Raw genomic sequence first — 22,501 nt, forward strand, 5'->3', positions numbered from 1 at the left:
TACTAATTTAAAAACTTGGGTGTTCCAGAAAAGTCAGCGAGAAGCCTACGTGTCCCTGAATGATTCAGAGGGGATGCCTGTGTGTGTGAGTATGAGAAGGAAAGACCAGGAGGAAATTTTTATCAGTAATATGAAAGAAGATTCAGATTGGAATGAAGGATATGCGGGGGGAGGTGAAAGCATTAAAAAACGTTACAGATAAAGAAAGCACAGCATGAGTAATGAAACAATGGAAACTTCTAAATGACATATTTGGGGTTCGGAAAGTGCTACAAACTGGGCATTTCATAGGGGAAAACAAATTGGCTTTTAATATATATTGCCCAATAAAAAAAATAAGCTCTTTCATGCGTCTCCTTTGAAAATCTATTTAGATGTAAAAAGATTGCTTTTTATGGCTCTTCTTTCGCTTCTTTAAAATTTATTATCTAGTTTTACCAAACTCCACTGTAATGAAAGGGCCTACGATTTCCTCCCACGGCAATGGCAAGTGGTTTGAAAGTTTATTTCAGTTTCAGATACATCTGAGTTTCAAGTATATACCCAAAGGTTAAAGGACATAGAAATGAAATATGAAGGACAGGACACATGCCTGAAAAGGACATGACAGGAAAACCTGCCAAGGAATAAAGGGAATCGAATTGCATCTGGCAGAACTTTTACAGGGCCGCTCCGTGGCTGAGAAAGGTGCTTAACAGTCATCATCCTTCGGAAGGCGGGAGCGCAGGACCTCTTCCCAGGCCGAGGGGCAAAGCCTCCTGAAACATCGCTCCTAATAAGCAGGGTTACGACAGCGCACCACGTCGCCTCCAGAACAACTGCCTAAGACAGTCAAAGCAAATAAACCGTCCCTGTCTTGTTGTAGCGTCGGTGGGGGAGATGACAGACCTATTAAGGAATTTCTTTCCAATAAATAGTTTTCTCCCACGATCTACTGGACATGGAACCAATCATCAAAATAGTCCTATTGGAAGAAAGTGTCCTATTTCTCGGGAGCTTTATATGCGTCTTCCTCCAGCCCAGGGTGATTTTCAAAATCACCCTGATGGAAGAGCGTCAAGGGCAGGGACACATCAGGACGGAGGCATCCTGACACGAGGAGGTTGCCCGCTTCCTCCATGTAACCAAGGGACATCTCAGAAGGCAGGCATCTCTCCTGAAGGTCTTCTTTCAAACTCAAATAAAGATTTATTTTCTAAATGACACAAAACATGGGAATATACATACCACTGGGCCAGGATCACCTTTGGGGCCCTATAAGAAAAATATGAGAAGTCATCTTGAAAATAACGACCGAAGCAGACTTACAAACTACGAAGAATTTTTATCCAATTGGCTTTAATACACATAAAAATATCTGCAAGTTTTGTTTTGCTATGGTTTGGATTTGAAGCATAATAAGATGAGGAAATATAACTTGATGGAACTCCCATGATGGTGATTGCTTGGACATTGATTTAGTTCTCAGGTTTCCAAAAAGTGACACCACTACACAGAATGCTGTTTTCCTTTATTTTGACTGTGTACGTTTCCCCAATGTTATTATAATTGGTTTCATTTATTTCCTCCTGCAGAAAATTTTCTTTATATTTGTAACACATACTTTTCAGTGAACTTCGGAGGTCTTTGTGTGTGTGTGTGTGTGTGTGTGTGAGGCTGCTCAGCTAAAATATGCTTGGTGATAAACAACTGTACTCACAGGGGGGCCAGGTGGCCCTGGAAAACTGGGAGCGTTCACACCTCCCTTCAAAAGAAAAAGACAAAGGTGAGAAGAATTTGTAGTAACCCATAGCCGGAAAGTGATTTTACATAATTAGAAAAGTAAATACCTGGATTTTATATAAACTGCTCATTCCATTTCCTTCATTGAATGGTACACCCTTAGGAAAGAAATGAAACATGGAGTTATCCTTTGAAGTTAATAGTGAGCATCTCTACCTTTTGTTGTTTCACCAAATGATATTTTTCCTACTCTATTTTAGAAACTGAGTTTAATGTTATCGGTAAAAATAATAACGTTCCCATTTTTGGTTCTTCTAAAGCAAACGTAGAAGAAAAAACCAGAAGGCATGTGGGCTTCACCTGGAGCACGCGCACACACTTTGGGTGGGGCTGTGATGAATGTGCCGGCTTGACAGATGAGACACTAATGCATTCAGAGGAAAATATTATTTGCTCATTAAAATTCAGTTTCTGAATTGCCAATTTATGCTAACTGTTTACAGCCTGCTGACCTGCAGGCCATAACACAGGAGTGCTGATGAAGATGTGAACAGGGAACAATTTGGCTGCTGAAAGGTAATTTTTTTCCACACTCTCTTCATACTAAATAGAAAATTAAGGGAAATGGGGGAGATGTTGTTACTCACAACCCTGCATGGATGTTTCTACAAAAACATATTCTTTAGAACAATAGGGAAGAGGAACTTCCTAATAAATTGACCTGTGAATGCAAAGTCCCAGAGCAACTAACACTTAAAGAGAACTAATGTGAGAGGCTTTCAAAATCGTACATTTTGACATTCAGGAAAAAATTGCATATGAAAATTTTAGTTAGGATCTCCTAGCCTTCTTTTTAAAAATTCCCATAGAATCATAACCTGCGTTTTCCTTTACTGTGATTTCCACGCTTCAGCTGCAAAACTGAAGAGCCATCATTGCCGTTTTGGGACCACGGCGGTCAGTGGTGCTCAGGGCGCATGCTTTGCATGCATCTTCCAAACACTTGTGAAGGAAGGAAAAATGCTCTGTTCGTTTATTCCTTCAGTATTTCACTCGTTCATGTGACAACTGCTGAATGTCTACTGTATTTAGTCCTGGAGGGGGAAGGATACTTTTGTTTGAGATTTCCAGGGCCGCAGGGGGGTGCTTCACAGAAAAGACAACATTTAATTTGTTTTGAAGAATAAATAGTTTTGGAGAATCGGGCTGGGGGGCAAGGGAGATTTCTTAAGTCCATCGTAAAACAGAGGTCCCTTTTGGGAGCTCGTGTTGTATTTTGCTGTTCTGTCCACTGGGGAGGGAGGGTATTTTAGTGTTTGAGCCTCAAATGCTGCCTGCTCTGCTTCCTTGTCAAGGGAGAAGGTAAGTAAAACAAAAATGAAGAGCACGTTTAGGGAAACCGAGTGCCAGTGTATTCACTGATGTGCGCAAACGTGCGATTGCATGCAGACTAGCAATGTATCTTTGTTGTCTCCAGCATCTCAAGAAACTCTTACCAGTGGAGAAAGCTGAGACGTGAAACTGCACAGCAGCCATACCCTTCCTTTCTCGTTTTTAGATGAGGATGGTACTCAAGGTGAGGACTTGGGCCATTTCAGGGCGTTACTCAGTTTTCCTGGATGTCTCCCTTGCATATAGGAAGCGCACATGTTATTAAACTTCTGATTGTGTTTCTCCAAAAAAAACGAAGTCATGGATGAATTCTGCCCCTTCTGGGGGAGTCTGGCTTCTTCACCTCTCCCTCTGAGGCAGGTGGGAAAAAACGCTTGGCCGGACGGACGCTGTGATGCTGTTTGAGCAAGACCCCACTTGAGGGCAGACTTGCTCCAGAGAGAGGCCCCTGTCCTCCCCAGCCTCCCGACAATGTGCGCGTCTGTCTCATTCCCTAGCACGAAAGCAGCGGTGGCCCTTGTACGTTTCATTCACTAGGCGCCATAGAAATAGAATTTCCTTGCATCTCGGGCATCATAGATGGTAATGAACACACACAGCACAACACAATTTTTCTACCAACTCACACTGCCGGAAGGGATGTCTTTTTACAGCCCCTGTCTTTTCTGTGAACGAGGCTCATTGAGGTTAAATGACTTTCCCAGGGTCCCCCAAGCAGGAGGTGGAGAGTAGGGGTGCACACCCACCTGAACTGAGTCCACAGCAGGGAGGCCCACAGTCTGCAAATCCGAGCAGTGTGCCTCAGGGCTGAGCTAATGAGGAAATCAGGGCTCCCCTAAGCCACCCTGGCTGTCATTCACATTTATACATAAAACTCAGATGACTTTTATCCTTGAGAATATCTAAATGTAGTCTGACCTCTGAGTCATAAAAGTTTTTTGATTTCAACTACAGGACATTCTGAAAAAGGCAGAAGTATAGAGATAGTAAAGAGAGCAACAGTTTCTAGGGGCTTGAGGGACAGGGAGGTGAGCGATGAACAAGTGTAGCACAGGACGTTTTCAGGGCAGTGAAATTGTTCTGTGTGGTACTGTAATGGTGGATACATGAGACTACGCACTTATCAAAACTAATGGACCATACAGCCAAAAAAGTAAACCCCAGGGTCAACTATAGAGTTTAGTTAATAATAATGTATCAATATCAGTTCCTCAACTGTAAAAACTGTAAAAAATTCTACTCTAAGAGAGAAATTATATTACCTGGATAGTTAATGTGACAAATAATATTTCTCAACATATACTTCATAATAATAATTTTGTTATACATGCCACTGAAAAATCATTATATCAGAGTTAGAAGGAACTTTATACATATGTTTTTGGTTTTTAAGCCAAGATAAAATTCACATACCATAAAGTTTATACTTTTAAAGAGTACAATTCCACACTAATGTAAGATATTAATGATAAGGGAAACTGCGTGTGTGTGGCAGGACCACATGGGAACTCTTTGCATTTTCTGTGAAATTTTCCTTCAAACATAAAAAATCATCAAAAAAAAAATAAAGTCTATTTAAAAAAACAACAAAAAAACAAACAAAAAAGTAAAATCCTTTTTTTTTCTTTTCCATTATGGCTTATTACAGGATATGGAATATAATTCCCTGTGCTATACAATAGGACCTTGTTGTTTATACAAGTCTGAAGTAGATGCATGAATTTATGTTTTAAACCTGAAACAACTCACAGGTGGTCCAGGTGGTCCGGGTCTCCCAGGGGGTCCCTCGCTGCCCTGCAAGGGGGTACACAGACCAACATCAACGGCTTAGACATTTCTACTCCAGGTTTATGGACCCGCCTGCGCTTGCTCCGAGAGCCACATGCTGAAGTCAATATGACTTGTCATTTTGTTCACCCTTGCAAAGTCTTATTCAGCGGGGCTTTTCCCTTCACCTGGAGAATTAACATTACTAGACCACGGGAAAGGTAAATGCCTTTTCCCACAGGCATTCGGATCCTCACGGTGTGAGCACCAGGGATGAAGCTTATTTTTAGATGGAGCCAGACAAGCAGGTGACCAGGTCCTGGACTTCGAGCACAGCTGGGGGAACTCTCCCCACATGGGGGTGCAGAGCACACTTCCTGAAGGCTGGGGCAGCTCAGGGACACAGCTCTTTGGGTCAGACCCTTGCTTCTAGCCTCACCTCCACCACCTTCATCTTTTGGGAACCAGAGAGGGCATCCACATGCTCTGACTAAAGTAGAAAATCACAACCTGTGTGTGTCTGCCGGAGGAAAACCTTCTTTCACATCCTAAGTGAATATCAGGCATGTCCCACTGAGCAGAAGTGACCGTGGTACAACGCTGTATAAGGGAAATGTTCTTTACAATGTAAACAGCCTCAGACATTCTGCTTCCAGGCAAAGCAGACTGAAAATGAAATGTGTGAGAAACGCATTCAAGTTGAAACTTGAAAAATGGGATTTCATCTATATTTTGCTAAAACATAGGATGCTTATTGGTCCATGATAAACAGAGGATGATACTCCTTTTGGTGCCTTTAACCGGTTTTTCCTGTAACTGCTTTTTTTTTTTTTTTTTAGAATAATAGCCTTATAAAATCTTTTGAGTCCCTCAATATCAGGGGCGATGGCAAGAAATGGTTCATTAAAAAAGAATCCAGAGAGAGTAAAATTCCTACTTTAAAATGCCCAAGAATTTTGAGGGATTTTAGTCTATTTTCATAAATTTGATGAAGGATTTCATTCCAATCTCCCCATTTTTTCAGTAACCAAAGAATCCTAGAAACTTTTTGATTGTATCTTTATCAATAAAAACCAACTGTTAAGTTTTTCTTGCAATGTATCTGTCTGAGAAGGAGTGACCATGAGTATACTGTATGTTTTCCCAAACTGCTCTGCTGGTGGCTCTCTCTCTAAGACGCATGGGGCTCTGCTGGCGGCTCTCTCTCTAAGACGCATGGGGCTCTGCTGGCAGCGTCCTTCAGAGAATCATGTCATGATTCTCATGAACTGTGAGAGGACGACAAACAAGGAAAATATGTGCCTATTCAAAGGACTTTTTTTTTCCGGCACAATTAATAGTCATATTTTCATTCTCGATTGTGCCCCAAAGCTCATCTCAGTGTGGAATTCCCATTAACTTCAAAAGGCAAATCTCTGACTGAATAATTTCCGTCGAGAACAAATCAAAAAGGCTGGTGGAGGCGGGCAAGCTCCCTGGGATGCTATCAGGGAAACTGTGCTGAGACTGTCCAGAATAAGCACGTTGTTGCCTTTCAGTCTGGGGGGATTCCTTTGCTCCTTGATGCCATTACGCCCCCCTGTGGTCATTTTGGGGTAGAAGCCACTTGAGTGGCTCACATGGCCTCCGGATTCTTAAACTTCTCTCATCCAAAGAGTCAGTCCGTGTGACTCATGCGCTGGCTCTATCACACTGTGGGTGACACTTTAGATCCTAAATGGGGTAACTGTCATCTTCCTGCTGAGACCTCTTTTGCTGGTTCTCCCTGATGACCACAGCAACCCATCTGTCCTGTCAGCCGGACCCCCCAGGAAGCAAGTTGTGCTGGTTCTTTCGCGGATCTCCCCTATGACCCTCTAAGGACAGATCTTGCAGATTTTCTCAGCAAGCACGTCATTTACTGGGATCCTGGTTGGTTCTGAGAGCGAGCCTCCTGTCGGGAGCCTTGGCACCTGCGGCTGGACTTCCAGATACAAACTACCTTCCTGCACCTCATCGGGAGGCGACCCTCACCCCATCCTTCCCCACGGTGGATGCCCAGGACCCTGAGTCCAGCTTGGATGTTTGCTGTGTGGCACCTATGTGCTATTCATCCTCTTCCCTGGGAACGTATCTCTTGTCTTCAGACCAATTTTGGGACCTATGTCTTTCCAAGCCCACTTCCCTGACATCACTCCTATAGTACTTTGAGGCTTTGCTTGATTTTATGGATTTCTCTATAAGTAGGCTCACCTTGCCCCTACCCCAAGCCCCAATCTGGACAGTAAGTGAGGCTTTCCCTCTGTACCTTGTTACCCTTTGTTCCCGAGGGGCCAGGATGTCCCGTTCTTCCCAACAAGCCCTGTAAAACACAAAACTAAGTTTGTCACAGAAACAACAACCAAACGGCCAAGGGTATTGGAAGTTGGTTGCTCAAACTGATACACTTTGAAGGTCATTTGATCCTAATTAAAATCAGTCCTATAAGCTTATATTTCTTCAGCTGATACAGCAGCTGTATCCTGCTAATAAGCCCTTGGAAGGATAAAATTTGTATTTGCGGTCGCTTTTTCACCTTGGCCAACCACATTTAATGGTCTTAACTGGAACCTCTTAATACATTTAAGAATTTAGCCTTGCTGTTTAAATGGCAATTTACACAGCATTACGCCTTCCTAAATGAGCTACAATTTTGGTGGTGATCACCATTTTAAATACTTCACAGAACAGAATTAACAAGGTGGGTTATGCGATCTGCATCTTACCAATGGAAAATAAAATTTAGTTTAAAATCTTCTTTAAAATCTTGAGCGTAGAGTTAGCTATCATTTCCATGGCTCCTTTCACAACTCTTTCTCTTAACTTTTAATTTTAGTGTACAATTTAGAGCCAGGTTTGTTCTATATAACTGTGGTGAAAGCATAAAAGGTAACATTTTCATTATGGCAAACCCATGATTCAAAACATAAAAGAACACGATTACATTCCTACATACCCTTTGCCTAGGCACTCTAAGAAGGAAAGAGTTAGAAAAATTGAGGCTTGAGGAGGGTTGCTAGATTTAGCAAATAACAATACAATATTTGGGACAAACATGCTATGAAAGTATTGATTTACATGAAATTCAAATTGAGCCTCATGTCCTGTATTTTAACTGGCAAACCTAGATTTGAGCTCTGCTCTCATGATAGACTGGGTTTAGCAGGTGGGAAAGGAAAAAAGATTGCTTTAAGCAAACAGGGTAACTGAAGACAAAAAGGCCCTGATGCTGCGCTTGAGAGAGACAGCGGAAAAAAGTGCCGACCAAAGTAGAGCGTATTTTAAGTCAGAAACAGGAATAAAAGTAAATTGAATCTGATAGTCCTTGACCCGTTTTTTTTTTTTTTTCTGTCTAGAGAATAAATTCTTAGTTTATGGCGCTTAAAAATGTAAGGGTGTAACCATCTGAATATCTGTCCCTAAGGTTGATGCCAGAAAAATTATAGCTAAAAAAGATAACGCTCCTCTACATCCAACGTCTGTTCAAATCGACTTGCTTCATCACAGTCTGCTTTCTGGTCTGGTAGAATTTTCATGACAAGTCTCCACAACCCCAAGCAGCCTTAAGGAATACTAACAAAAATCTGAGATGTTGGATGCTACTTTCCCCAGCAATATCTGCATGCTCCACACAGAGGAACAGAGAACAAAAATCAGTAAAGAATGTTAGTTCACTTTGCGTCATACCAGCAGATATGGACTCTGGGTGAAACCATTTTAGCAAATACTTACAGGGGGTCCAGTCGGGCCAGGAGCACCTGGAAGGCCCGGAACGCCTTGGAGACCCTAAAAGAGATAGTTCCTACCATAAAATCTGTTATATCATTGGAAACAAAGCATTTTAGTTCATCAATTTTTTTTTTTTTTTTCGGTATGCGGGCCTCGCACTGCCATGGCCTCTCCCGTTGCGGAGCACAGGCTCCGGACGCGCAGGCTCAGCGGCCATGGCTCACGGGCCCAGCCGCTCCGCGGCATATGGGATCTTCCCAGACCGGGGCACGGACCCGCGTCCCCTGCATCGGCAGGCGCTCTCAACCACTGCACCACCAGTGAAGCCCTAGTTCATCAAATATTTTGACGATTGAAAACTACCCATCTTTGCTGGCTAATCAAGAAACACATTTGTCATCTGCAAACACCCGTTTTCTAAGAGTAAGGGTGGCGAGCTAAAATGCCACGACATGGAATTTGTTACAAACATAATTTAATGTGTTGGTGATTCACAGAACATTTCTGATCTCACAGAGCCCCTCCATTGACAATAGCCAGCTCTGAGAAGTCGGCACTGCTAAAGCATGAAAATACAAATTTCAGATGAGCAGAATGTCATCAAAGAAATACATGGTTACACTAATGCTTCTTTCAGTTGGTGGAGCAATGGACTCTGTTTTATGATACAGTATTTAGTTTAGTCGGCCAGTTCATTATGAGAAATACAGCTCATCGGCGAATTTAAATTTATAACCCTTTAATGGCTTAAAGGTAAAAGTGAAGAGATAGCTTCTTAGGCCCCGCCTAAGATTTGTAGTGTTATGCTAATTATACTGGATACATTTATATATTCAAAGAAGAATTGGTAAGATTAACTGATAACTCGTGTAATTAATTTGTTCCTTTACCAAGTAAGTCAGCAAAAGAATATTAGTTAAATAAGTTACATAAAATCCATAATATGAAATATTTTGCAACTGTTAAAATCGTGTTTCAAAAGCGATTGAATAACAAAGAAAAGGAAACGTTACAAAATGTTACATAAAGGTCCAAATTATTAAAAAATTAGAAATGCACTTCATAAAATATGAGCCTGGTAGAGGCTCATAATGCCTTATCTGGAAACTTTAGTGTCAGGTGTGTTTCAGGGTTCTGAATTTTCAGATTTGTTTCAAAGGGAACACAGTGCTCATACTGGATATTACATAACACTCCCATGGCACCTGAGGCAGCACCTGCTAATAAACACACAAATATTTCTATAGCAAAACATATGATAGTCTCACCAAGTGGGATAAATAGACTAGCTCCATATGACTTCAGGTTAGACTTTGCTGCCAAATAAATTTGCTGCAAACTTGGGAAAAATTTCCCGGGTTTTCAGAGGCATTTGAACTTCGGAATTGTGGATGAGGGGTTGTGGACAACAATCTGACTTTTACCAACAGTCGGAGAAGTACAAATAGGAATAACTTTTGTCTTTTTAGTGCTTTTGTGTATTTCTCAAATTTTCTATAAGGAACTCAGATGATTTCTACAATGGGAAAAATATACTTTTAAATACCCGTTTATTATTTCACATAACCATATGACGTGTCAAGTTCTATTTTGAACGGTTCCACTTTTTCAGGATTGAATTTTCTTTACTGAGTAATCCTTTTATAGTGCCAAACCATTCATTGTTATAATAAATTCCTTTACCCTTTACTGTGATGAAATACGCATTTTATACACATTATAAATATCAGGTGAAGTGACCATGGGAAAATTGCTACATAGTTATCTATGGGAGCTCTAGAGGAACAAAGTTCTACAGGATCAAGGTTCTTTGCCTCAATGGGATTAAGGACCAAGCTCTGTCAGGTCTGTCCATCTAATGCCGAATGGGATCATATATTCCTTCAGGTTTTTCCATGTGATGGGAGGTGAAGAAATGCTGGAAAGGCTCTCCTTGAAGGTGCCGAAATTCCTCATGTAACAAGAGTCTTGGGTAAAGTCTTATGTATACTTGTGTTAATGTGGACATATACTTTCTTCAAGATGGTATCCTCCTCACTGGCAACGCTCAGTGTGTGTGTGCGTGTGTGTGTGCGCGCATGTGCACGCATGTGCCCATGTGCATTTGTGGGCGGTACACATTGTCATGTTGTACTGACTCTTTTTATTCCCCCACCATTAACCTGTATATGGGGTTATAAGTGGAAAGGAAACAAATTTCCTTCTGGAATGGATCTCTAAATGTCTGGAGATTATAAATGCTATGCCACAAATTGCTTTATCTCAAAACACCCACATTTCCATAAAATTCTCTATGTACGTGTATAAGATATGTGTGTTCATATGTATTCTTTTTTTCTTTTTTTTTTGCTACTTTTAGTCTCAACACTGAATCAGTCTAGAGATGCTGAGTGAGTCTTTAGGTAGTCCAGTTTATAAGCTTGGGACTCATTAACCTTTGATGACCACATTAAACTTTAAAGTAAACCTCAGTCCATAAATAAAAAGAAATCATTCTCAGCCATCTTTCTCTGAACAAGCTGAAATTCTGTAGTAAGGGTAAAAGTTACTATGGATGTATAAAGGGCAAGCAGGTAATTTTACAAGACAAGAAAGGTCATTAAAGAAGACAAATACCTATTAAAGAGTAGGACAGTCAATTTAGCATATTGTACCAAACTAAAATACAAATTAAAATTTACTGCATAGTCAAGGATCATTAGAGCTAAGTTCTTTCCCTATTCTGGTATTTTGATTTTGCAAGTCCTACCTCAGTTGCTACCAAGAATATTTATTTTTCTATTGCTACAACTTATGGCTGACAGTATTTTTCCTGTCCTATCTATCAATTATTATTCTAAAATATTGTAGAAAGACCTGTATTCCAAGCAAGAATTCCCTCTGACTATGAGAGGTAAGTCTGTGTTCTATCAGCATCTGCTAATTTGCTACCTTGCATTGTGAAACAACACCTGTAAAAACCGTTGAGGGTAATGTCACTTTCGTAAGTGCAATAAACCGAAAGGCAATTCCTCTCTTTAAGTTCCCAAATGGATTAAATCGACCATTGGATAATTATTAAATAATAATTGGGAATTCCTCAAAGAGACAGGGTGTCCTTCTGCATCTTTTCCACTAAGGGTAGAACAGACATCTTAGATTTTGTATGATTAGATATTATATTAAAATAGTATAGTTTATTGGCCAGCTGGAAATACATATGTTCTTGGGCAAAGTTTCATTCACTTAAACAAATCAACAGATTAAAATTTAAGCGAGTATCTGAGTCCAAGTAGAAGACAAGATAATATTCAATATTTCCCACCTGCCTGAGAGGGACAAGCTGCCTTGCCCCGTTACCCCCCAGAGGCCCAACTGAGCTAGTATGTTACTTCAGGTTTATTCATACTATTCATGTGATGTGAAGAAACAGTGGAGAATCTCCTCCTGAACTAGCTGGAATTGTCTAAGTGTCTTGTGCAAAGTCTGTGTACGCTGTGTTAAAAACCCAGCAAGGTGTACTTAAGGAAAAGCACACTAAAATAGTGATTAAGGAGGGATTTCAGTTCACCAGGAGTGCTAAGGATTCTGAAGAATCAATAAAAGTTAACTTCTAATAAATTTAATTCAGAGTCACTTATGAAAAAGCCTGAATTCCAATTATTTCCTGATCTTTTTGTTATTACATTCTCAATTGCCTTTAAAGCCTACTTCTTGAGTCTAGGCAGTTAAAAGCTGTTAGACTATTAAAATCAGACACTGTGCTTGTACTTTAGTGCAACTTTCTGTGGAGCATGAAGACGCAAAAGCTCAACACCTCTTCCTTATTTAGAAAATAAAATGCCTTTACTGTTTTATTTACAGATGAAAAGAAATGTTGTATTTCTTTGCTCTTCAATTTTTAACTTGGACAAAAACCAAGCCAATCCTCACAGTTTTCTTGGATAGAATCCATGTTAATTAAAAACAATAACAACGATGATAATTTATAATGTGAAATATATAACTCCAACTCAAAAAAAAGATCTACTTTATATCATTTTGATTTTCTGCACTAACATCAAGGTTACTAGATGGCTTACTTACTTTCATTAAGAATTATTAGTATCAAAACTAATTTTTTGTTAGTTATCAAAACTAAGTTTAAACTAACAAGAATTCATCATCCTAAGTGGTTTTTCTAAGAGTTCGTGTGAATTATGCAGGAAAGAATGCTATCCTGAGCATCAGTGTGGCTGAGAGTCAGAAAATTATGCCACCATCTCAAGAGCACATTTGACTTTGAACCTTAGTGGGAGGGTGGGCAGCTGATTTAAACCAGTCCAAGCAGACCCATTTGATAGTTTTTTTTTTCTTCCTCCCAAGAGTTTGAAAGTTGAGCAGAGATACAAACAAACCAAGGTCAGTGAAACTGAGTCACGTTGCAGCAGCGGCCCAGGGAAGTTCTGCTGAGTTCTGGAGCTGCCCCTATCCCTAGGCTGGTTGCTAACTATCCCTTCAATTCTATGAGCTACTTTGGAATTCTTTTCAGTAAATCTCCTTTTCCTCTTTCTTCTTGCTTTTATCTTGAGAGAGCTGGAATTGTTACCTGCTATGAGAAAACAGAAACGTAGTAACGGATATGTTAACTTTGTGTTTGAATTCCCTTGTCTCAGAAACTGGATCACTGAAAATAAGCATCGACGTATTATTTTAAATGTGTTAACACTTGGAAAAAACCTGTCTTGGTTTCTATTTGTTTAGCATCAAACATGAGATATGGAAAATTGATGTCCTTTTGTTGTGTCACATGGAAAGAATCAACAGTAGGGCTGCATGATCAGAGAAGAGCCTTTTACCTCATTGCCTTTCTCCCCACGTATCCCGGGGTAGCCTCGCTCTCCTTTGCTCCCCTAGAGACACAATACATTTAGTTAGTACACTCAGTCATTTTGTCATCGTTTGGGAAAATGAACATATCTCTTCTCAGGACACTTGGGGCATGTCATTTGGACAGAATCGGGGGAAAAAAATAAATGACATCTGCAAATGGCTTTTACACCACTTTATCAAAATAGTTTTAGAAAAAGGACTGTATTTTAAAATGTATTTCTTTTTTTTACCCTGAATTGAAGGTTGCACAGAGGAGCGGCTTCCTTACCTTTGGTCCCTCTCTGCCTGGGACTCCTGGAGGACCTCGTGGCCCTACATCGCCCTAGAGGACAGAGCAGTCACAGCTGAGAGAAGGCACCATGGGTCACCTCCAGGGTCCCCCAACACTTAGCCCCCTTCTTACCTTCTGGGCTACAGAATCAAACTGTCCGGGCTCACCGGCACCTGCTTCTTCTCCTTTGTTGCTTTTCAGCCCAGGGACGCTGGCTTGGCAGTTGCCACAGAAGTTCTAATGAAGACAGAGATAAGGTCACTGGAGGTTCATTATTCATTGATTGGATTTGAACTTCTATTTGAACTTTTGTGAGAGTTGAGTGATAGCCATTGGTATGTCATTCTACTTTCAGAAACTTAATTTATTCAATTTGAAAGACTACTTTTGGGGAGGCAAAAACTATTTTAAAAGATAAACTCATAAGTCAAGAACACAGAGTTTCAGTTGCTTAGCAGCATGGTTAAAAAGAGAGGTGGCAATAAAGTTTGGAATAACCAGCAAGATTACAGAGCTCATAAAACCAATAGCATAAATCATAAGAAAGAAAGAAAGAAAGGAAGGAAGGAAGAAAGAAAGAAAGAAAGGAAGCTGTGAAGAAAGGATTTCCCCTTTTGAGAGCCCAATCAGTTGGAGAGCCCCAAACACAGCTTACTAACCTTTTATTTGTTAGGGGAAACACTCATGTGGGAAACAATTATTTGAGCGACTGGGACTTGACTTCTAAGTCAAATCCAAGTGCAGATAGGAAATATAAGTGGAATCACCTTTCCATCGCCTTCTCTGTAATCTTTAGCTGATCTGCAAAGGCTTCAATTTAGGTATCTGAGCTCACAAGATAAACTTCTTATCACATAAAGCCTACAGAGGCTTATTTTTAAATAAACTGTTATAAAAATATGATCAGGAAAGGCATAAAATAGGGACTACTGAGTGGGGGAGACAGCTTAAGTTTAACAATTGACCAAAGGTAGGACAATCTAAGCCTCAATTCTTCCACCTTTTTAACCAAAGGGAAGAATCCTTAAACATGAAGAGGGAATGGAAGCTTGCCGTTGATGGGAAGCTGGCAAGAAAGCCCATGAAGTTCAATATTTTTGACCCAGTGTATATCAGCACAAGTTTGATTTCCAAACATATGCTCCATGGAAGACTAATTTTATATGATATTGAAAGGTTCTGAGGCAATTTGCCTAAGAAATGCTGGGTCAGAACAGTTCTCTTTGTGGTTGTCCTTCTTAGAGCTGGAATACATGAGAAGGAGTTGGAATGTGCAAAGTTTCCCAAACTAATTTTACCACTAGGATCATTCCACTGAGCTAACGTGCTGGTACAGGAGTTAAGAAACACGTACATAATTGTAGAACCACCCCTACTCAATCTGAAAAACTGTGAAGGTAGAGACGCTTGAGGACTTCAGAGAACCAAAAAGCTTTCCATATTTCAAAAAGTATAAAGAATGTCTACTGTATCTGTAGACATTATAACATGGCATATCAATATATAGTAACATTTTAGAATGGATTATTCAATTGATTGCTTTTTTACTGAAGTATAGTTGATTCACAATGTTGTGTTAATTTCAGGTAAATGGCAAAGTGATTCAGTTATACATACATATACATCTTTTTTTCAGATTCTTTTCCCTTATAGGTTATTGCAAAATATTGAGCATAGTTCCCTGGGCTACAGTAGGTCTTTGCTGGTTATCTATTGCATACAGTAGTGTTCATATGTTAATCCCAAACCTCTAATTTATCCCTTAGCCCGTTTCCCCTTTGGTAACCATAAGTTTGTTTTCCATGTCTGTGGGTCTATTTCTACTTTGTATATAAGTAACATTTTAGGATGGATTATTCAATTGATTTTTACTGAAGTATAGTTGATTTACAATGTTGTGGTAGTTTCATGATTGTTTTAATAAAACATAAAAAATGGAAATAATTACAAGTCAATAGGATTTTCTAGAGTCATTTCAAACTGACCTCATCTTCTTTAGGTTAGAGTTACTAGAATGGTAAATGAAGGAAAAGTGGATTTCATTAAGGTTCTTGAAAAAAAATCTTTTAAGATTTTTCTCATGGAGAGGATAAAGACGCAGTTATTAGCTAATACACAAGCTCGTTCAAAGAAGGACTGATACACAGATTAACCTGGAGGAAGGTCTTTGAAGGTATACATCATTCGGGCTGGGAAATATGTCAGTTCTTTTCAACACTTTATTCAAACACAGTTTTTGAAAACAGAAAGCAGGACGATCAAGTCCGCTAAAGACAGAGTGGGACAGTTAATGTACTGGGTGACAGGATTAGGATTAAAATTCCCATATGCTTTGGGGAACTGCATGCTTCTCTTCTACTGGATACAGCTTGCTGGGACTCAGTCAGGGGTCCTGCCCACCTCTTGCCAACTGGCTCCCCTGAGACTCAAAACCTCCATGAGGTGATGCTGGGTCTGGACCCCGGCAAGGGCATTTATTAAGGGGATGCTGCCCTGGTGAAACTGTTGACTACTTCCATGTCTGAGGCCATCGGAGCCCTGGTTCTTTTCCCTGTCAGAGCCTGTTTGCAGTCTTTTTGTCTGTAGTGGGAGCTACCACAGCCTATCAGGATAGTCAATAATTTTTTTTGATCCTTAAAGAGCCCTAACTGTTCTGCAATGATATAACTCCTACAATCCTGCCATTTCCAACATCACTGCCCTCGTAGAGAACATGAGACTGACTGTCTGAGGACCTGCACTCCTGTGTTAATGTCACACTTACTGGCTGTGTGACTCTGAGCAAGGTACTTAACTCCTCAGAATTTAGGTCTCTTGTGTACAGAATGGGAAACTCCACAGCCTGAACTCATAGGATTCTTGCGCAGGTTAAGTGAGATGATATAAGTAAAGCAGTGTGTTGCCTGGCATGTAATCATAACTCAATAAACATAAGATTCTCCTGAAGCCCCCATAAATACTATTTTTTTAAAAAAATAGGATTTGCTCTTTTTTTCCCTTAATTAATTAATTAATTTAGGGCTGTGTTGGGTCTTTGTTTCTGTGTGAGGGCTTTCTCTAGTTGTGGCAAGCGGGGGCCACTCTTCATTGCAGTGCGCGGGCCTCTCACTATCACGGCCTGTCTTGTTGCAGAGCACAGGCTCCAGACGCACAGACTCAGTAGTTGTGGCTCACGGGCCTAGTTGCTCTGCGGCATGTGGGATCTTCCCAGACCAGGGCTCAAACCCGTGTCCCCCGCAATAGCAGGCAGATTCTCAACCACTGTGCCACCAGGGAAGCCCCTATTTTCTGATTTATGAGAAAATGTTAGCTTTTGAAAGTCTTAAAACCCCCCTCTATATACTTATATTTATATCTACATTTACATTTATATTCATATACTATTCTCAAAACCTTTATCACCTGACAAATATATTTACTAGAATTCTAGTCTTGTGAATTCAATTCAACAAATATTCCTGCCTGCCTACTATTGAGTAAGTCGTTGCAGGAACCATTGGGTTAAATGCTGGGAATATAAAATAGATCACATATACACACACATAGCTCGTGTGTGTGTGTACAAATATACTGTCCATTCATACATTGACAGATACGACACATGAGGTCTGAGTGGAATATAAAGGGACAGACTTTCATTTGGGTTCAGTCTTAGCATTCCACAAAGAAACATGCAAATACACAACCTCCAGGTGTCCTATTATCAACCTCCCCCAATCTGTTTTACAAATAAAATAGAGGAAAGTATTAGAGAAAAAAAACGGTAGCAAGATTAATTCCCTGTGAGGTGGATAATAGGTAGAGATAATTTTTATTTAACAGAGTCACAGGTGTTAGGGCAATTGTCAGCTATGGAATTCTGTAACTCACTTTGTAAAATCCCATGACATAAAAACTCAGCCTTGCAAGCTAGCTGTTTATTGAGCAGCATTGCTTTCCATCCTGGACTGGCCAGGGCAGATACCGTGAAGAGGACTGGGTTTCACAGTGATGAGCCTGGGTGGGTAAACACCATTAAGAGAAAACTATTGCTGCAGAGAGAAAACATCTACTCAAGGGTGCTAATGACACCATTCCTCTCCTGCAGCTCATCTCAGAACTACCACCTCCTCCCCTGCCCCCCTGTTCCTCCACACCCAAAATGAGAGGCTGGTAGAGAAGAGAGTGGGGAATTAGTATAAGTGGCACTAGACATATACAGATACGTGTTCCTTTTTCTATCTGAAAGATGTTCTGCCATTAAGAAACTGAATTTTAATTCAGGCTAAGCAATTAACTCAAATTCTTGTAAAGATTTCCTTTCTGATTTTTCCCGGAAGTTAACACATAATTTCTTACATAGCCACAGAGTACCTTGAACAAGGCCCCAATGTCTCCCAAGAGAGGAAGTGCAATCTGTGGATAAGGAGAAAAAAAACCCCAAGGCATGTAATTATACATATACACGCACACAATACAATACAAACATAATGAATGTAGATGTTTTCCCTCAAAACACCAGGCCAGCTGAGATTTGTCACCATGGTGACAAATGGTAGGGCTTAGAAGAGCCTCACCATGAGGATGGTTGGCCAACATGATGCTTCCTATCCAGAAACAGACACAGGACTCGGGCAGTGCTTTGGCCTCGTGTCTTAAAGCGTCCTTTCAGAGAGACACCATAAACCCCAGTAATGCTTTAAAGGTTCCCAGTCAATACACATACACACATGACTCACTCAGCGAGGGAGTTAAAGGCCAAGATACGCCTCTGCATGTAACTTATAATGGCACATGAGGCTCAAACGGTGTAGGAGGACTTGTGAGACTCAGAACCGAGAGGCCAGATTTGGGTTTTATTATACAACATTCTTAATACAATGTCATATACCATATGGCTTCTTAAATTATAACTGCCAATTTGGAGGCTATTTAAAGGGATTTCACTGTCACTCAAAGCAAGGTTTAACCTAAAATAAAACTTTGGAACACCCATTTAGTGCCTAAACCTGTTCTGAAAAGCCTACTCAAGCCAGTTTTGTAATTGAACCATTTCAGCATTCTTAAAGCCACCGAATCAATAGATATGTACCATATTGTGGGAAACTTACCCGCACACTTTCATTTAGAAAAATGAAGTTCATTTCGTCACTGGCATTAGAAAGAACAGAATCCGTGGCTCTGTATTTTAACTCAATTTTCCATGGGATTGAGACATTATACACCAAGGTTCAGCTTGGGGCAAAAAATTGCACAGCTGAATTATACCCTCGGGAAATAAGTATTCGTCACACACACAAAAATGCTGATGTAGCTTAAATTTTTTCCCCTCTACAGAAAAGTGGGGATAAACAAAATCACTAAGCAGTCACTGAACATTCTAATTAGTCCGGACAGCAAAACTTGCTTGGTAGGCTGTTAGGCTGCTGCGTGCATTAAAGATACATAAATCAGGCACAGTGTGTCAACATACCGGGTCACCTGGGGGGCCTGGCAGACCTGGCTTTCCATCCCTCCCAGGAGCTCCCTGAAAACAGAAGCAGCATGTTCAAATCTTTGCACCTCGGCACAGGTTCAGATTAAAGCAGGTGTGGGGGAGAGGGGAAGTAGGTAAAAACTGTCCTTACATCATTCCCTGGGGTCCCTGGAGCTCCTGGCAACCCAGGGAGACCTCGAGGACCCTGGCAAAGGGAGAAAATAGTTACTTATAAGGATAGTCTTTTAGTAATTGCCCCCATCCCCCCCAGTCAGCAAGATGGATTTGCTGTGCCCGATAACTTGTTTAAGTAGCTTACCTGAATCCCTGGCTCTCCAGCTGGGCCTTGGGAGCCCTGAATAGAAGGAGATTCAGTGATCAGAATTCTGCTGGGAATGTCCATAGATTACCCAAGTGGGATAAAAGGCCAAGTACTGTAATTTACATAGTGGACAACACGGCTTGCCACCCTGCACACTCTGAAAACTCTCTGCAAAGCTGGCCAAGAGTTCTGGGTGGCAGGTGAACACCTGACCAGATGCAGTGCTGGAAGCACCACCATAACTGTGTTCAGACGCCTGGGCCGCCCCTGAGCCCGCCATCGGTCCCTGCCCACTCACGGGCGCACAAACAACACGCCCAAGTTCTGTCTGCTAGACACTGGCCGGCCACAGGGTAACCGGCTTGGGGCTTCCTCTCCTTCCTGCTTTTACTGGGAGTCATTTCTCTGAAGAAATTGCCAGAATCAGTGTTCAGTGACGGGAACTGGAAACAAAACTTCAGTTATTCTTTTCTATGTTAGAAAACTGGAATTTGGGGTAACTGAAATGAGGCTGGGAGATTATCAGTGAACCTAATGATGACAGATCCATCCCTATCTCATGACCATGGACCCCTGGATGAGGAACTGACTGATCACCTGGGTGAGTAAAGAGCTGGGGTCTCGGCACCTGGCTTCACTACCTGCTCATTGCCTTTTCCCTTCTTTTAAATAAATATTCCTATTGTCAAAGCTACCTTTTGCTTCCTTTCTATTTATACCGTGTGCTTAAGTTATTTTTGGTTTGTTGGGTTATTTTTTGCTTCAACCTCCTTCACTCCCCTAATAATTTCCTGACCTACTTTTTTACTTTGTTTAATCTCCCATCTCCAGTGGTCTTTATATTCTCACCCTGGAAAATCAAACCCCAGCCACACACAATATAACCATTCACTATTTACATCTTCTTTTACCTCTCACGATAATTTCATTTCAAGGCCAATCCCCAAATTAATGTCTTTGGGATAACCATCTATTTCACTTTTCTTGTCCCAAAATCTTTTATCTTTTTTCATAGTAAATAAAAAGTTTTATCTCTTACTGCTATTTAGTCCACAAGTATGCATACAATGGTCATTATTATCATTATTACCCTTATAGCTAAAACACGTCAAAAAACTTTCTATTATTTGTCTTAACTATCAAAAACTATCTCTATTCTCTCTTCTCTAAGATATTACATAGAGATTTTTGATATCATCTCATTTATAGGCACTCCATTCACTTTAAAAGTAACTTTTCATTTTATTCTAATTAAAAACAAACAGTAATATATAATATCCTAATATTGGGCATTCTCATAATCTTACACTCATTTGTGCTTTTAAATATATAGAATGGAGGAATAAAGTGTTAAATAACTTCTTCTAATTCAAAATCAGTGTACGTGTGATTAGCATCTGTAAGTCAATAAACAGTGGGTACCTTCTGTGCTTAGGATATAACCACAAAGCCCATTAATTCTTGCTCTCTGACTAGCACTTTTTGTATCTCCTCTGACCATTTCACTCTTTTCTCCATATTCAAATTTGTTGCTGGATTTTATTTCACAACATTGGGTCAACAGGGTTTCAAAAACTTGATTGAATTTCACTTACAGTTCGGCCAGGAATTCCTATCCCTGGGGGGCCTATGTCACCTGGGGAGCCCTGGATACCTGGCAGTCCTCGTTCTCCCTGTGCAATTAGATGCTTCTGTTAGTGTGAGGCTCAAGGGACATGGATTTTCCAGTTATATTTCGTTAATTATTAATTCTTTAAAAATTATCTAAGATATTTTTACCTTTGGCCCTCGCGGACCAGGTGCTCCAGGATTTCCATCTAACCCCTAAAAGAAAAAGAAGAGAAAAGGAAGTGAATACATTTCTTTTCCTAAAAAGGTTAATTACATCTTAGAAGTCATAACTCAAAAATATTTCATTGCTCTTCATCTTTTTTGAATAAACCTTTTCTGTAAAATAGTAAGGAAGAGGGAACACAAATTTCACTAGGCTACAGATTTTGTATAGTTACTTTAAAATATAAGATGTTTTCATCTTTAAAATGAGGCATCTGATATTGAGAATTATTTATTACTATTCATATAAAAGGTCAAAGGGGATGAGAAAAAAAGGCAGATGAAACAGCCATATGGGTTGGATTTTCCAGCTATCCAGTTTTCTATGTCCTGGGATTAGCCCAGGCCACAAGGACATTTTTTAAAGATGACCACCTATGGCTATATATGCAGAGCCTCTAGAAGGGAAATTTCAGGCAGTTCTTCTGTTTTAAGATATTGTCCAAGGAAGGTTTATGGTTTAAAACTAGCAAACCTTACTAGGCTTCATAGATCCCTAAATAGTCCCTGCAGAAGCTTCAGGGGCACCTGTGAATCTCCCAAAATTGTATGAAAAATGGTGCATGTGTGTGCATTTTCTTCAGATGAGAGCCCTTTGCTTGCATCAAATTTCCAAAAAGATTAGACCTCTGATCTAAAGAATAAGATGAATACTTCTTTTTCTGCAGACCTAAACATTCCTATGCCTGTGATCTGAAACTGGGAACACACAAACAGTAATTAATCAACTTTCAAAGGAAATGTTAGTAAAAGGATTGGTACTTACTGGTTCCCCTGGCAGGCTTTTTCCTGGAGGACCAGCCTCACCTTTTGGACCTGGAAGTCCAGGAGGGCCTATAATCCCACCTGGGTCTCCCTGAGGAAACAAGGTAAGATTCTCACTTCATCACTCAGGTTCATGGTGGGACGTGTAGAGGCAGCAGTTTCCATAGTATTAAGTTGTCACCATAGCCAGTCACACTGCATTCTCTCACCCATTCACTTCACTCATTCCACTATATGTACTGAGTGTCCAATCCACACGGACACTGTTCTGTTATCTTAAGTGCACCTAGATCTTGCGGTGAGCTATGTTACAGTAGGTTTACAGTATCATGAAATGTATGTACGTGTATAAATAGATATGCAAAAAATATAAAAA

The 22,501-nt window shown here is 40.4% G+C and overlaps 1 protein-coding gene across 1 annotated transcript in view; it reads right to left on the minus strand.

Moving 5' to 3' along the window:
- Positions 1-22,501, minus strand: part of COL19A1 (collagen type XIX alpha 1 chain) — a 352,964-nt gene that overhangs the window by 35,967 nt on the left and 294,496 nt on the right. Inside the window, exons 24-39 of the mRNA XM_060167691.1 lie at positions 22,127-22,216; positions 21,307-21,351; positions 21,123-21,200; positions 19,525-19,560; positions 19,357-19,410; positions 19,203-19,256; positions 18,104-18,145; positions 13,883-13,987; positions 13,748-13,801; positions 13,446-13,499; positions 8,632-8,685; positions 7,169-7,222; positions 4,864-4,908; positions 1,830-1,880; positions 1,700-1,744; positions 1,228-1,254 (exon numbers count right to left, since the gene is read on the minus strand). Of these exons, the coding sequence (XP_060023674.1) occupies positions 1,228-1,254; positions 1,700-1,744; positions 1,830-1,880; positions 4,864-4,908; positions 7,169-7,222; positions 8,632-8,685; positions 13,446-13,499; positions 13,748-13,801; positions 13,883-13,987; positions 18,104-18,145; positions 19,203-19,256; positions 19,357-19,410; positions 19,525-19,560; positions 21,123-21,200; positions 21,307-21,351; positions 22,127-22,216 (888 nt within the window). The remainder of the gene's footprint in view (positions 1-1,227; positions 1,255-1,699; positions 1,745-1,829; positions 1,881-4,863; positions 4,909-7,168; positions 7,223-8,631; positions 8,686-13,445; positions 13,500-13,747; positions 13,802-13,882; positions 13,988-18,103; positions 18,146-19,202; positions 19,257-19,356; positions 19,411-19,524; positions 19,561-21,122; positions 21,201-21,306; positions 21,352-22,126; positions 22,217-22,501) is intronic.

The sequence above is a fragment of the Lagenorhynchus albirostris genome, chromosome 12 (genome assembly GCF_949774975.1).
Source record: "Lagenorhynchus albirostris chromosome 12, mLagAlb1.1, whole genome shotgun sequence".
In the NCBI taxonomy this organism is placed as follows: Eukaryota; Metazoa; Chordata; class Mammalia; order Artiodactyla; family Delphinidae; genus Lagenorhynchus; species Lagenorhynchus albirostris.